At 44.8% G+C, this 17,209-nt stretch overlaps 1 protein-coding gene across 2 annotated transcripts in view; it reads left to right on the top strand.

Moving 5' to 3' along the window:
• Nucleotides 1–17,209, top strand: part of adcy2b (adenylate cyclase 2b (brain)) — a 72,339-nt gene that overhangs the window by 30,297 nt on the left and 24,833 nt on the right. For both annotated transcript variants that reach the window (XM_082520665.1, XM_082520664.1), the window contains exons 5-12: nucleotides 185–333; nucleotides 3,275–3,386; nucleotides 4,166–4,293; nucleotides 5,973–6,131; nucleotides 6,723–6,855; nucleotides 16,241–16,417; nucleotides 16,493–16,536; nucleotides 16,664–16,744. In XM_082520665.1, the coding sequence (XP_082376791.1) occupies nucleotides 185–333; nucleotides 3,275–3,386; nucleotides 4,166–4,293; nucleotides 5,973–6,131; nucleotides 6,723–6,855; nucleotides 16,241–16,417; nucleotides 16,493–16,536; nucleotides 16,664–16,744 (983 nt within the window). The remainder of the gene's footprint in view (nucleotides 1–184; nucleotides 334–3,274; nucleotides 3,387–4,165; nucleotides 4,294–5,972; nucleotides 6,132–6,722; nucleotides 6,856–16,240; nucleotides 16,418–16,492; nucleotides 16,537–16,663; nucleotides 16,745–17,209) is intronic.

Genomic DNA, 17,209 nt, shown 5'->3' with positions numbered 1-17,209 from the left:
GTACTCGTGGAGCCTTTCTGTTTGATTGGTGGAAACAAAACCGATTATTTCCATATCATAGTATATCAGAAAGACAAAGTCTCTTTATCAACCTGCCATTGTTATTCACTGTTAACATTTAAACTACGTTAACCGCCTGCCTTGCCTGCCTTGCATTCCTCCCCCCACATCTCCCTCCCTGTAGGAGCGCTTGCTGTTATCCCTACTGCCTGCTCACATAGCCAGAGTGATGAAAGCTGAGATCATCCAGAGGCTTCAGGGACCGAATTTCGGTCGAACTGAGAGCACCAACAACTTCCACAACCTCTACGTGCAGCGGCACACCAATGTCAGGTAAGTGTCCCTCTCCTTTCTCTGTACCTCCACATGATAAAGATGATTACTTTCTGCTCTCATCTTAGCTCCTGATTGCTCGTATGCTATCCTGTCCTCCTGCTCACACTTCACCCACCTTTGTCCTCCACCCTCCACCAGCTCTTATAGGTGGATCTCTCCTACTGTATATTACTGCAATCTTCACATCTTCTGTCATGTCCTGTAATTTCATTTCTTTTCCTCAAACCACTCTTTTTGGGCCATCCTCTTTACATCCCATTTTCTTCTTTCCTTTCATGACTGAATTCACCTCAGAGTTAATCCACCTCTATTGTCCTCTGAGGTCACTTTGCGAAATGAGCAGGAGCCTCTGTCCTTGTTTCCCAATGACATCCTCCTCTGTACTGAGGGGGTTCATAGTAACAGAGTACACAAACCCAGGCTTACTATGAGAGCCTCTTCACCAAATGCCCTCTAAAAATCTGTTTTTACCCTCATCATGGAGCTTCACAGGAGAAATAGCACCGTGCCTCATTTAAGCAGGCCTCAGGTGTGTGTGTGTGGATGAATGTGTGTGTCTCATGTTGATCTGCCTATTATCTCTCCAATAATAACAAAATCTCACATGGTCCAGCTCACAGTGATGGCCGAGACAAGGGAAATCTTTCCAGAACAAAGAACAGGTGCAGGTGGAAATGCAGTTTTGCTGGGATCCTCTTAAATGAATCAGCTAGCAGAGAGCCAAACAGGTACTACCCCATTATCAGTTCTCCAGCTGCAGTAATAGGCTTGGCTGAAGATCATACCATTCTTTCTCTTTCGGGAGATGGTCACATACTAAACGCTGGCACATCGCGAGATAGATAGCTGGAAATGTAACGTGTGAATATGGTTGCTTTAAAGTGCACACACCTTTCCTATTTTTAAAAAAATACATTTTAACCATTAAAAATTGTATATAAGTATAGAACATGCAGTTTATGCTGCTATATAAGAGTTACAATGATGAGAAACTACAGCCTCCAAAAGTTGAATCAGCAGCACAGGTGTTAGAGAGCTGTTGTCATTATAGAGTTACATAAAGGCTGATGCAGCAACCGTTACGTCACTTATTGGTTTGTGAACTCTGGACTCCAATCCCACGAGTTCTCCAGCGTTTTGTATCAACTTACCAACGTTACTCGCTGCTAATATGTAAATCATATTATTGCCTGGGTATCCTAGTTTCCACTGTAAAGCCTCAGTGGCGGTATATTGCCAACTGCAGTGCTAATTTTTTGAAGCTATGTTTGAACCAGATGGTGGAGCGCTAAAGTTATAAGCTCATCTTTATCTCTAAACTTTACAGACGCCGTGCACACTCACAGATACCTGCTGGCTTAGCGATAGATTAATAAAATCCTTGAATTTCATCCAACAAAACTGAAACACAACTTCTTGGATTTCTTGGCCCACAGAAGCTTCATTATTTGTCAGATAATTCCATTAAAAATGCTCCCAGACAGCACAGAAAAACACAGTTGGCACAATTCAGTATATACAAGTCAATATTTGGTATGGCCACCTTTTTCTTCATAACAGTCTGAACTCTGTTAGACAGTTTTCTCATCATTTCAAGTAGTCTTCAAGCATAATTCTCCAGGCTTCCTAAAGGACATTCAAAGCTCTTCTTTGGATGTTTGCTGTCGACATGATCCCAAATTGCTTAAGTATATAAGGTAAAAACAAAATTTGAACAGTTCTAATGGCTTTCCTTCTTCAACACAGCCTGAACTCCAAAGGAAAGCTTTCATGTAATTTCTTTAAGGAGTCCTTAGGAGTAGTACTCCAGGCTTCTTGAAGGACATTAACAGCTCTTCTTTGGATGTGGACTGCCTTTTGATCTACTCTTTGTCACGATGATCCGACACTGCTTCAATAATGTTGAGTTCTGGGTTTTGGGGAGGCCAATCCATGACTTATTGTTTTCCAATCCAGATATGCTTTTACTGCACTGGGAGTGTTTGGGATGATTGTCATTGTGAAAAATTAAACCATTCAGATACTTCCTAGGTGGTATTTAGTAGTGGCTCAAAATCTAATGGTGGTTTTCTGTGTTCTTAACTCTTATCAATGAATAAAATTGTCACGGTCTGTATGGCAGACCGTGGGGAGGCGGGGAAGGAGGACCCAAAATGCAGGACTCTACAATGACAGCAGTGCATTTATTTACAGTGCAGTAAATAATCACACACAAATAAATCCCTGCGCGCCCCAGACTCCGGTGCCGTGTTTTCTCTGTGTCCTCGCTTCCAAGTGTCCACGCACCCCATGCTTGTTGCCCTCTCATTTCCACGCTCCTCCTGGGAAATGACAGAGGCAGACGTTAGACACTCTCAAACTGCAGCAGGCTTACTCTCACTGAGAAAGCTCCACCACACTCCTAAGTAGCTCCTCCGACGAGGCTTGATCAGCTGCAGGTGTGTGATCATTTCCTCAGGTGTGGCCAGCTACCTGGCAGGGACACCCACCTTCAGGTCTGGTGGGTGTGTCCCTGCCAGGTACAGCCACACACACACACGCCCGCAAGCAGGGAAACAGGGACAGCAGCATAATATACACACACATCAACAACAAGTAAACAAGTCCACTGACTGCTCAAACCTTGGGGTCCCACAGACCCAGGTCCTGACAAAAAGTTTGGTGTTGGCATTTTTGCATCTTGCTGCTGATAACAAAGTACTTAAAGATATCATTTAAAATTGATCCTTTGTCAGTAAAAGGACTGGACTGAAAATGAGTGAAAGAGCAACAAATGACTGAAGAAAAACTTTGAAATTGCTTCAAAAAGTCTGGAAAACTGCTGCTCGAGACCACTTTAAAAATACATGGAAGCAAAATATAAAGAAGGACTTTTGCACTGCACTACATTACACAATGGTTTTCCTTTTAACAGTGTTCTTTATCTTTGTTTTTACAGCATTCTCTACGCAGACATCGTGGGCTTCACCAGGCTGGCCAGTGACTGCTCCCCAGGCGAGCTCGTGCACATGCTGAACGAACTCTTCGGCAAGTTTGACCAGATCGCGAAGGTAAACCGAAAAGACACTCTCAACTGAATTTACTGTACGTATACCCACTCTGTATGATTAAAATAGACACAGTCATATGCATCATGCAGTAAGAGCCTCCATAAATCAAAGCAGCAAATGGCATTTTAATCAGAAATTCATTTGAATTTAATGAGGAAATAATGGAAGACATGAAACAGTTGGTCTTGGTTCACATGTAGTGCTTTCAGGGTAATGTCATCTGAAGCTTGAATTAATGTACTAAATTAGAACGGCTTAATTAGAAAGTAACCAAGATGAGAGAACGAGGTCTGTCTGGTGTTGTCTACCAGATGAAACGTGGCCTCGAAATACATTTTTTCTCGGTCCTGCGGCCTCTGTCAGCCTTCCTGCCGCGCTTTCCCGGAGCGCCCTGCGTGCGTGCGTGGGCTGGTCAGAGTGTATCTCGCGGTCTTGGGGGTTCTCAGCTACGTGGGTCTCAACAGTTTAGTCAGGCTCTCTTTGCTTTGTGTCCAGCAGCTCTGTCCTCCCGTCTGACAAAGCTGCTGTTACATAAACCCAGTCCAACGATGAGCTGTTACACTTCCCACATGTGGAATAAGAGCTAATATGCTTTACGTGTGGGTGTATGATTTTGGGCTTGATGGATGTGACTCTGTGCATGAGGGTTAGATGGAGGTAAGGAAGGAATAAAATAGTTGAGGATTAATAAAGATGATAATAATTTTGGACAGATTTGGATATGAAAGAGTTTGATAATGGCTGCAATTCGCTTCCTTCTCTCTTTCTGCTTTTTAAAGGAAAATGAGTGCATGCGAATCAAGATCCTGGGAGACTGTTACTACTGTGTGTCTGGCCTGCCCGAATCGCTGCCTGACCACGCCAGGAACTGCGTGAAGATGGGCCTGGATATGTGTGAGGCCATCAAGTAAAACACCAGATCTTTACTTCTCTTTTCACCCGTATTTTTTTTTCCGCTCTCTCTCACACAAAGGGAAACGCAAACACAAACAAACACACAGCTGTCAAACAGACTGAGCAGAAGGAATGCCAGACTCGATTCCAGCTCTGTTTGAACTCTGGAGTAAACACAGTGTGAACGCAATACGATAAGCCTCCAGAATGGACAAATAAAATATTCAAACAAACGACAAAATATATTAGCCTGGTTTCTCCCTCTTCTGCTATCTGTCTGTGTGTCTCCATTCACACGTGAACACACGCGCATTCGTTTCATAGGCTAATATATTAGCTTTTCAACACAGACCTTTAATCACAATCAGATTAAAGATGGCCACCTGTGACATGCTGAGACAGAGTGTGGTTGGTTGGTTAGACACTTTCAATTCAGTTTTATTTATCTAGCACAAAATCACAATAACAGTCACCTCAAGGTTCTTTATTTATAACGTAAAGACCCTATAATAATACAGAAAAAAACTCAACAATTTTCTTGTTTTCTGATTCTAAATGCAGCCATAATTTGCAAAATAAACTAGTGCTGTCAAAATGAACGCGTTAACGCAAATTAATCCACCATCACGGTCAACACGATTAAAAATTTTCACGCAATTAACGCATCTGGAGTGCAGAATGACTCAAAATCCCTGAAATGTTTCCATCAACGTATTTCGGGCAGTTTGTCCAAGTAGAGTTACCTTCGCACATGTGCAAATGGGCAGTTGATCTGGTAGTGACGGGCAGCTGAACCAATCAGCTCAATATGGAAGATGATAAACGCAGATTGGCCCCCTCGATGGGAAATTTGAGTATTAAAAGACTAACAAGACGGAACAGTCGACCGACATAAAGTCTTATGCACATTGTGCAAGAAGGAATTCTCTTTTCACCGAAGCACTTCCAGCTTAAAATGTCACATTAACGCGAAGCACACGTGAGTCGGGGATGCTGCTAGCACTTTGGCTAACGTGTCACCCTCACTAGCTTCTGATGCACACCCAGTCATTTTGTTCTATAGGCAGGTCTGAAATATGACAGAAACTGCTCAGCTTGAAGGATTACTGCTGGTAGGCTTGCAAGGGGGTAAAGAGTTAAAGCAGTTACACATTGTTGATAGCAGATCTTTTATATAGTCTGCGGTTCATAGCTTTTCACCCTCTGATTTAACCAGGCTAGCTATTTCCTTTTACTCCCAGATTTATGCTAAAGGTGAACCGCAACATTGCTACACTTTGTGATTTGTTTTAAACATGTTATGCTTTTCCTTATTTTCTTTCATTTATGTGCTTTTAATAATGGTGGGCGTTTTTAAAGCGGATGGATGGAAATGCTTTATGCTGCGAGCCAAAATCTCAGATTTCAGGCTACTCTGAATTTTTTTCTATGCTTGGATTTGAACAATGCCAGTGATAGCTGGTATCCCTAATGTCATCACAGCCACACAGCTCCACCCACCCACTGTTCAAATTTTGTTTGCAAAGGATAGCCAATAAGACCAAATCGGGGTGTGAACTATGCAAAGCTATTCCACAGTCCTGGAATAAAAATATTAATCTTGAATTTGGCGTAACAAGTCATCTTTAAGTTTTTGATCTTGTTTACAGAAAGTGAGCACAATACATCAGGGCGTTTCTGTACTGTCCACAGGAAGGTCAGAGACGCCACTGGAGTCGACATCAACATGCGTGTTGGCGTTCATTCTGGAAATGTCCTCTGTGGCGTGATTGGCCTCCGGAAGTGGCAATATGATGTGTGGTCACATGATGTAACGCTAGCAAATCACATGGAGGCTGGAGGTGTGCCTGGGTAAGATTAATGAAACGAAGAATGCTTTACTTCATCTCACTGCTGGTGCAAAGCTACTTTGCAATTAGTGTTTGACTTCCCTGCTCCATTGTTGAGATGTTTTACATCATAATAATGGTAACATTTTGAGACATTTTTGGACATGGGATCCGTCTCCTCTAATTCTACCTGTTATGAGCATTTTTGTCAATTATAGCTACTTCATTTGACAAGCAGCTCTGCATTTGTTCTGTGGCCATTAGGGCTGCCATCCCAGCGCTGTAGCAAGCTCCAGAAAATTGGCCGGTGGTTATGTGTATGCTACTCTGAAAATAAGCTCTCCAATGCCACAGTGTTGTCTCACTGGGCTGCTAATAGTTTGTCTCCTGTTATGCCTGCTGAAAGCTATCTGAAAAATATGCCAGATGAAAAAAAACCAAAACATATTTCCATCTCTGTTTGCAGGGCAACCGAGCTGAAAAGCAAGAATTACAGGGTAGTGTAGTTACAAAGCTCGAGCAGAAAAAAAAGTTCAATTGAGCCGTCGGTGGTGCAGTGATGCAAGCTCTTCAGTCTTCAACTGATTTCGTCTATCCACTTACTCTTTTCCAGGAGGGTCCATATCTCTTCAGTAACACTGGAGCATTTGAAAGGCTCATACAAGGTAGAGCCTGGAGATGGACAGACCAGAGATTCCTACCTAAAAGAACATAACGTGGTCACCTACCTGGTCATCAACCCCAAGGTCAGATACCATGACAGCTCTTGTAGTCTCAGTCAGAAAGCAGCAGAGGAGTTTTTCTTGTTAGCTAAAATTTACAGATGTGCCCTAAACGCATCACATGGTAGTTATAAAGTTACTGTCTTGAAAAGAGGACAGCTGTAGGAATACGCTCACTGAATGTTTTTGTGTCCATGTGTGTGTGATGAGTTAAGATAAAGCATGTCCATGTATCTTTATGATGACCCGTTCTAGTTTTGGACAATCAGAGTTATTACATTTTGCAAACGTCATTTTTTCACAACCTTCCAACAGCCTTTTGTAAAGACTCGAGTTCAGGGTTAAAGTTAGAAAGAGGTTTAGGTTATAGTTAGTTCTGAAGGCTAAACTTACTGCTGGGAATGCATTAATGTATGTGGGTGACAGCCAAACGAGCATGCCTGTGCGTGCCCCTCTCTCCCCCTACATACGGAGTGGAGCAGGCAGCAGTCACTGCAGCAGAAACTTTTAGCCTAAATATGCGTGGTCAGCTATAGCATAGTAGCATGCTAGCATGTATATTTGCTAATGATAAACACAAATGAGGCTGACGGAGAATGCTTTTATTGTTGTCTAAAGGCAAAGAAAGATGCCCAACGGATTTACTTTACCAAATTGACCATCCCAGCCTTGCCGTAATGGTCCATTTGATTCACCTTTTATTGTTTATTTTATTTTCACTTACTGAATACGGGACAGACTTGACTGGGGGAAAGAAGGGGAGAAAGAAAGAGGGAAAGAGAAACAGCTGAGAAGAGGGACGGGGAGAAGGGCAAAAAACAAAAACCAACAGAATGAGCAGGAAAAAAAAGAAAAAAATATGCATATATCAATCACCTGGATCACCTGCTGAGAAAGAAAAAAGAAAACAAGCAGAAGAGAACAAGAGTAATAGAATAAACAACATCACAATGATATATGGGAATATGACAGTAAATACTAAATGTTAAACATTATTGTGCAGCACATAAGATCAACAGAACACAGTGTGCTTTGAGGTAGGAGCCAAAAAGGGTGTAGTTTGTGGGTGTGATCACCCGTGTGTACACCTGTGAGCATGGACGCGCTTGTTTTTTTAAAAGGTTCCTTCATGTAATGATCTGCTAGAGGGTGTGGGGGGGGGGGGGGGGGGGGCACAGCCCCGTCCTCCAGGGCATGAAGCAGGTATGGAGGAGATCAAAACCCCAGACATCCAGAGGCCCCCAGAACACAAGAGACCAAGGAAGACCAACAGAGGGGCAGCCGTGCCACTGTCCCAGAAAGAGCTGAGGAGAGTCCCAGATGAGGGCTCACTCAGCAGCCGCGGAGCAGAAGCCAGGGGGAGTTGCAGTGACGCGCCCGTGAGCTCCGCCGGCAGCCAGCCGTGCCTGAGTGACCGAGCCCCAGGCCGAGAGGCCGGGGGCACCCCACCTCCGAAGTGGCCCGAGCGAGCCCCAGGCTCCAGGCCCCGATAAGCGGCCGCCAAGGAGTGAGCCGGTGTGTACCTGGACGCCCACCCCCAGACACAAAGAACCACCAACGCACCGATGTCTGAGGGAGTCCGCCACCGGCAGGGGAAGTGGTGGTGGGGGGAGATAGGCCTCCATACCTTGGAGGGCCTAAGATGTCCCCAGAGAGGTGGCGCCTGACACCCAACCTGACATATAGACACAGAAATACAGACACACACATATACAAACATCCATTCCCACCCTCATGCTCTCATATGCACTTACTCCACACTTAACCAACGTGGAGACAGACATAAAGAGACGCTGTACACACGATCACACTCCCCAAGCGTACTCTACAAACCGGGTCTAGGTACCCTTGCCCCTGGAGGGGGGAACTGCACCCAGACCCAGGTGGTGTTACCCTTTTCCCTGCGGTGGGGAGAGGCAGACCGCCCCGACTCCGCAGCAGCAGGAAGGCCCCACACTCCAGACCGCAGTCGGACGGCCAACTCCTCCTCCTAGCCCCCCCGCTCTAGCAGGTCGCAGAGAACGGGGGTGGGAGAAGACTCCAAACCTCACTCCACCCGCTCATTGTACTGTTGATGCATGTGTGTTCTAAGGTGCAATTAAAACCCAGGAGGGCTTGGAGCTGCCTGCCAGAGAGCAGCAGGTAAGCGCATGGTCCCTCCTGCTAGCCCTCAATGTCTACGTGTATTCAAAATTGAGAGGTGGGCAACGACGCCAGGGGTGGGGTGTACACCCTGATGGTAATTTGGACTCCGTGTATCATGCCCACCCCCAAGATCCTATATGTATGTGTAATGAGAGTGTGAGTAATGTGAATGTCTAAGTTGTGGGATAAAATTGAGGCAGAGGCAGCCAGAAGGGGACGGGGGGGACGGGGGGGGTAGCCTCCTCGGCACCCTGGTGACAACCACCCTGTATGTGTGAGTGGTTGTGGTGGAGCGGGAAGAGGGAGGCAGCTGGAGATGGGGAGGGAAGGAAGGGAGGGGCAGGTGACCCCTCCCTGGGGCCAGCTCCCCCGCTGACCCCAGTAGGCACTCCCATACTCCGCGACCCGCCAGGGAAAGGGGGCCCAGGCCCATCCAGACCGGGGCCCAGCGCAGCAGCGCCTCCCGGCCCCACAGAGCCCGGGACAGTCCACCCAACCCCACCACAGAGAAAACTGCACCCACCCCACCATCCACTCATCTTCCAGACTACATAAGACAATAAACACCCAGGCTGAGATCTTCCTCCACCTCTCCTGTATCTCCCCCTCCTGCAGAGAGAGCCCCTGAGGAGAGGAAAGCTCCTGCAAGATGTGACAATCTTCCCCACCAGTTGAAGAGCCCCCCCAGGTGGCTCGATGCACCGGCGGCACCCTGCTCCAGGGCTGGGCCCCCATGCACCCACCCGCCCACAACCCTGGCAACACACCAACCAGGACCCAAGCCCCCGAGGCCCGGCCTGGGCCCCAGCCCAGAGACGGAGCGCCCCCAGAACCTCACGCCCATCCCGGACCCACCCAGGGGCAGCCAGGCTACCAGGTCAGTAACCCACGTCCGTCAGCACAGACCCTCCCCTAGCCCCGCTGCACGCAGCCGCGAGGAAACAGTCACCCGAGAGCCAAAAGAGCCCCCACCCGGACATGACCGCTACCCCGGGTTGAGCCCCCCAAGGAAAATGCCTCCGGGGAACCCCCCGACACCCTAAGCCTGTCCCTACCCCCACACCAATCACAACAGTGAAGGCGGGACCAAACTATGACCCCCCACCCCCACTAGGTGATGGAGCTGATCAAAGGAGCCCAGAGCAATTGATCTGATGTGGTGGCAGAGGCTGTATCAAGACTAATGTAATCTAATAGATAATTTCTATATTGGTTAGAATTAAGATTATTTTTATTTTTCCAGTTCATGAGGACTGTTTTCTTGGCTATGCATAGGGCAGTGAAAACCATATGGGCGATATTCTTTTCTGAAGTGACATTATCTAAGCTGCCCAACAAACACACTAAGGGGGAAGTTGGAATGTTACATTTCATTTCAATTCAATTCAATTTTATTTATATAGCGCCAAATCACAACAAAAGTCACCTCAAGGCGCTTCATAGATACAGAGAAAAACCCAACAATCATATGACCCCCTATGAGCAAGCACTTTGGCGACAGTGGGAAGGAAAAACTCCCTTTTAACAGGAAGAAACCTCCGGCAGAACCAGGCTCAGGGAGGGGCGGGGCCAGCTGACCCTTCTCACCCTGGACACAGTCTGTTTGACCTGCTCCCCTCAGGCAGGAGGCTCCGGTCCATTCGCACCAGAACCTCTCGCCATAAGAACAGTTTCTTCCCCTCTGCTGTTGGACACATGAACAATAACCATATGACTGTTCCCACCCCTAACACATGACCCTACGCTGTGTCACTGCATCATTCCATGTTTGGCACTGATCACCACCTGCACTTATATCTTTCAACGTAGCACTCTTAATTCTTATTCTCATGTATATATCTCATGTATATCTCATGCACATATCTTTCTACGTAGCATTTTTGATTCTTATTCCTATTTTTATTTTTTCATGTCTATTTAAGTGCTATTTATGACACTACGCTTGCACTGAAGCACCGCAGCAATTTCCTAATGTTGTAAACCTGCTCAACATTTGGCAATAAACCCCTTTCTGATTCTGATTCTGATTCTGATCTGCTTCGACCGGTTGGGGTGAGAGAAGGAAGACAGGATAAAGACATGCTGTGGAAGAGAGACAGAGGTTAATAACAGATATGATTCAATGCAGAGAGGTCTGTTAACACATAGTGAGCGAGAAAGGTGACTGGAAAGGAAAAACTCAATGCATCATGGGAATCCCCCGGCAGCCTATGTCTATTGCAGCATAACTAAGGGAGGATTCAGGGTCACCTGGTCCAGCCCTAACTATATGCTTTAGCAAAAAGGAAAGTTTTAAGCCTAATCTTGAAAGTAGAAATAGTGTCTGTCTCCCGAATCCAAACTGGAAGCTGGTTCCACAGAAGAGGGGCCTGAAAACTGAAGGCTCTGCCTCCCATTCTACTTTTAAATACTCTAGGAACAAGAAGTAGGCCTGCAGAGCGAGAGCGAAGTGCTCTAATAGGGTGATATGGTACTACAAGGTCATTAAGATAAGGTGGGGCCTGATTATTTAAGACCTTGTATGTGAGGAGCAGGATTTTGAATTCAATTCTGGATTTAACAGGAAGCCAATGAAGGGAAGCCAAAACAGGAGAAATCTGCTCTCTCTTTCTAGTCCCTGTCAGGACTCTTGCTGCAGCATTTTGGATTAGCTGAAGGCTTTTCAGTGAGTTTTTTGGACATCCTGATAACAATGAATTACAGTCGTCCAGCCTGGAAGTAATAAATGCATGAACTAGTTTTTCAGCGTCACTCTGAGACAGGATATTTCTAATTTTAGAGATGTTGCACAAATGGAAGAACGCAGTCTTACATATTTGTTTAATATGTGCGTTGAAGGACATATCCTGGTCAAAAATGACTCCAAGGTTCCTCACAGCGTTACTGGAGGCCAAGATAATGCCATCCAGAGTAAGAATCTGGTTAGATACCATATTTCTAAGATTTTCAGGGCCGAGTACAATAACCTCAGTTTTATCTGAATTAAGAAGCAGAAAGTTAGCGGCCATCCAGGTCTTTATGTCTTTAAGACATTCCTGCAGTTTAACTAATTGGTGTGTGTTATCTGGCTTCATGGACAGATAGAGCTGGGTGTCATCAGCATAGCAGTGTAAATGTATGCTATGTCTTCTAATGATGCTGCCTAAGGGAAGCATGTAGAATGTAAACAGAATTGGTCCTAGCACTGAACCCTGTGGAACTCCATAATTAACCTCAGTGTGTGAAGAGGACTCTCCATTTACATGAACAAACTGGAGTCTATTAGATAGATATGATACAAACCACTGCAGTGCAGTACCTGTAATACCTACAGCATGTTCTAATCGCTCTAATAGGATATTATGGTCAACAGTATCGAACGCTGCTGTGATGGAGTAATGCTTTGACTACTAGGCTAGTGAGAAAACTATATAGCCACTACTAGAGCCAGCTGATCAGTCATAGGGAAACTGCTAAATGGCCAAAGACAGTATACCTGTTTCATATCAAGCTCGGCTTGGGTGTATCTTCTGCTACTGGCAGACAGCTGGAGCAACAAAGCTGTGACAGGATACGTCTGTAGTTGGGGTAAAAAATAAAAAAACAAAACTTTTACAGTAATTTATCAAAAAAATTCCACCAGAAAGGAGATTTATCTAGGAAAGCCACTGATTCCCTGATTTCTAAAAAATCTCTTTTATTGATCAAACCCGTCAAACCTTGACCACAGTATCTACTTACATTTTATATATTTTGGGTAATGACTTAAGCTTTTATGTAACTTCTTGTAGATGTAAAGAGGCAGTCCACAAACACATGGGAAATCTATTTTCAACACCATGGACAATGCCGCTGCTTCATAATCATTTGGATGCTGGTCAGGCTGACACGAAAAATGCACTGAAATACATCATCCCCTCTTCATCCTGCTAAAGCGAGCAGCTAGTCAATACTGGCAATGTCAAGAAGAGGAAAATAATGCAGTGCGCCCACAGTTTGTTATCAAATGACAACATTTGAGTACGAGCCGGGTTAGTCTGGAAGCTCGAGGCATTGCGAGTGGTTTGTGACACCGCACGGCTCCTCCTGTCCACACAGGGCATGGAGGGCTGATTAAGGGCATTTAAGAGATCGGCCTCCTCTGTGAACTGTGTTGAGACTATTTCTGTATAGAATATGCTGCTGGCATTCAGACTGGGCTCAGAGTTTTTAGCTTGGCAAATGAAAACCCGTGCTTAACAGTCTTCCTTCCTAATCCCCCCCCCCATAACTTGGCTACATCACACCCACTCCCCAAAATATCCCTACTCCAGGCATCTTCTGCTCACTGTCTGCACCGGGCTCAGTTCTCGGTGCAACGCCGGCATGTGTTATCAAAAGAAATTTGGTTTTTGTGTTTCTCCCCACATCTTTTCAAATCAAATATGCTTGTGTGTTTTCTTCTTCTATTTAGAGCTTTACCAAGAATCTTTAGCTTTATTTTTTTCTGCATGAGAAAAACAATGTCTTATTTTTCCTGCACGACACTAACACTCACTCCAGTGAATTCAAAGAACGTTTCGCCAAACCCTGAGAGCATGCTTTCGATGGTTTCATCTTTATCTGCTGGCGTCTTCAGCTCAATAAAAATCTGGCAAATTTGCATGCAAGATCATAGATTTTCAGTTTGGAGTGAAGCCGGTGCAATCTGGAATCTCGACTGCTGCAGTTTCATTAATGGAGCAATGCACTCCGCCTGTCAGTATTTATACACGGTGCTCAAGAGGCTCCCGATGGCTCAAACAGAGAGTCATGCCGAGCAGCAGAGAGTAAAAGTCTCCACTTAAATTCCTGAAGCATTTCTCTTCATCATTAACTGGTCACACTTCAGTAACTCAGCTCTGAACTAATCTGAGCTGCCTGACCAAGACTAACTTCAAACTCGGTCAGGCTTTTTGCAGTCATTAGCTGCTGGAACGGCATTCAGATGTCTGATGACTTGGTCTGCAAACCTGAGAAAAAAACAAACTTGGAGAGTTTTTGTGCTTAAAATAAGAAATAAGAATTCAGTATAAAATGCTGGATTGTATTTTACATTACAAATACTCGTATGGGATTACAGCAGCCCTATTTTTTAATGTACAGGACACTGTTAGCAAGTTTGTTTGGCAAGCAAAAGGTCGATTGGTTCACTTCCTGCCAGAGATACAAATACCCTGAAGGGTGTTAGTGTGTAAAAACATCCAAGGCCCCCCACTGGGTGACCCCCCTAAATTCAGACTTCATGTTATGCTCACTTCATGCAGAATTCTAACATTTCTTACACTTTAATTTGTTGCCCCCAAAGCTGCGTCTACACAGGGCCCAATTCACTCGTCATGCACGACTTTGAAGCTAGTTCACTGGTGAACTTTCCACGCTCATGTGGAAAACATTTTTAAACCTTTTGAGCTACTCATTTCTCAAACAGGAAGTGAGGAGCCCTGGTCCTTCCTCATGTTTTCCTACCAGCTGAGTTGCTGGTGAGGTCACTGTTATGATGATCTTTTCCATCATTCAGCCGTTTGAGTCTTTCATTCCACCTAAGTAGGGACGGCTCAACTTCACTGATGGAGCCACTAACTTAAATTACACCAGCGAACTCTAAAGCGCAATATCAGAACATCGATTTGTGAACCGAATCCCAGCAGAAACCAGCTCATGCAGCTCGTGAGCGGGACACATGCTGGCCCACCAAAGAAAGTTAATGTTTTGGAACGGCTGAGTCAAACCTGAAGGTTCGCACAGAGCTTGCGTGAGGAAATCCACCAATATTCCAGCTGAATGTAGAAATCAATACCTATTATCCATTAACTACTTCTACAAAAGTTTCTATAAGAAGTACAACACCATTCCCTTCAAAATAAACACTACCCACAGAGTGAGCTGCCTTGGTGGAGGATTGTGCTCTCCTGCCTCTCTCGTGCTTTTGTTTAGCCTGTGTCCAGTCTTTAGACTTGTATTCAGGGTTCAGAGTTTATGTTATATTCATGCAAAAAGCGTAAATGTTCACCAGCACCCTCTGTTCTCTCCAGTAGATTGGTACATTTTATGGGAGATTGGCACTCATCGTGTTGATTTCTTAGATTTTTTTATGAAAGTTTTTTTTCATTATTTTCTCCTAGTATCCTATTTATAAATGCAGAGTGACACTTGAGTAGAGAGACCTAAATTACTTTTGCTGAATGCAGCGCTACAGTAATTACAAAAACAGCAGTTTTAGACCTAACCCAAGCCTCTGGGTGTTTAAACTGTGGTACTTACCTTCTTACAAAATACAGTAGTGTTATGATCTTACACGAGTGTCTCTCAAGATGCCACTCTGTAGCCCTTATTATTTATTAGAGATGGCTTTTTGATTTCCTATCAGATATTGTGAAAAGGCTGCAGGTCTCTGTCATGTTCAAGGAGCCTTAAAATGGATCAAGGCCGAACGTGGAGCATCGATCACAAGAGGTGTCATCTCTGCCTTCGCTTTCATTGATTGTCACTGTCAGAGCTGTTTGGGTACACCCTCAGGAAATGAACACAGTCATCGTGGACCGTGTGTGTGTGTGTGTGTGTGTGTGTGTGTGTGTGTGTGTGTGTGCGGTGTGGTCGTCACAAGCATGTGTGCGCATGTTTAGTCCCTCGCAATACCTGTCTTTGTGAGTAATTAAAATATACCACCAGAGATGTGGCATTTGTCATCCTCCCAGATTGTCAGCGTTTCGGGCGGTGCTAAAGTGGTACGTTTTTTTGTCAGGGAAAAAGCACTCATCACAAAATTTGGATTAAAAAAAAACAGACAGAGAGAGATAGAGATGCATTATTCTTGACTGAAAGTGTTTAAGTAGCTCAAAAAGATTGACGGGCAGGTCGGAGACACCAAGAGCTGTCAAATGACCACTGTTCTCAAAGCAGCCGGTCCTTTTCACTTCACACCCACTCGGTTTGAGCACATTTTATGTGTCAAAGTCTGGATTACACAGGCACAACTGATGGATCACAGTCAGCTGTCCTTTCGCGTGCTAGCTTTTTACTATTATGGGGTTTGAATGTCCTCTTTTACCATTTTGAACACTACACCATTGCAGTGAGAGTACAACAATGAGGTTTTTACTCTGGACCTGATGCTAATATTGGATATTTGCAGTAAAATATCCACAGCAGCCTTGACTGTTGACATGCATAACCAATCAAAGTGACGAGGACTACCCTGCTGGCCCTGCTCTAGCGTCCACTCATTCTGAGGTCTGTTTTTCTCTGTTCCCGATGCTTTTCCCAGACCGACAGGCACAGCCCGCTGCTAGGCGTACGCTCTCGTCCCTCTCTGGACAGCGGGAAGATGAGAGCATCAGTCAGGATGACCCGATACCTGGAGTCCTGGGGAGCTGCCAAACCTTTCGCCAATCTCCACCATCGAGACAGCATGACCACAGACAACGGCAAAATCAACACCAGAGTGAGTGTTGCTCTTTCTCAGATGCGAACACAAAGGTTCAGATATGACTTACTCATGGTCCGATTCTTCTTTCAGGACGTTCCGATGGGCCAGTACCACTTCCAGATGAGACGAGAAAGGTTAGCAAGCGGCATATTTATGACACGTGATCGCGCCGCCCTCAGGACAGTTTATTCAAGCAGTTACACAGAACCACTTTTATCCTGCTTATGTATCAGTTCTTTCTGTCACTCACTTTAAACCCAGGTCCAAATCCCAGAGGAGGAGGTTTGAAGAAGAACTCAATGAACGGATGATTCGCACCATTGACGGCATTAACTCACAAAAGTAAGTAAGCGCTGTGTCCGCTGCATTATCTAGTTCTGCTTCACATTTCTGAAGTCAGTCTGCAGTCAAAGAACGTCATCGGATTCAGGGCCGAAGTGACAGATGCAGATGAAGGTCTGTTTTTTTTAGTCATGTTTTATGATTTAAATATGATGAAGCAGTCTTTAATGCACTGATGAATAATTTTAAGTAATATATGATGAAGGAAAAAGGAGACGATTACAGCACTAAGCAGATAAATCTAAAGTAAAGTAAGCATTTATAAGAAAAAGCACCTTTGGGATATTGTTTCAAGCAAGTAAAAAGACCCTCCCATGAGAGGTATAACAATAGAAATACTGTATAATACAGTGCAGTGAAAAAGTATTTTCCTTTTCCCAATTTCTTTGTTTTTGCTCAAAGATAACCTGAGTAAATACAAAAATAAAATTTTCTTCTTGAAGGGAAAACAAAGCTATCCAAATG

Source organism: Aulonocara stuartgranti (genome assembly GCF_965226115.1).
Source record: "Aulonocara stuartgranti genome assembly, chromosome: 22".
NCBI lineage: Eukaryota > Metazoa > Chordata > Actinopteri > Cichliformes > Cichlidae > Aulonocara > Aulonocara stuartgranti.
This window is presented reverse-complemented; position numbering and strand designations above follow the sequence as displayed.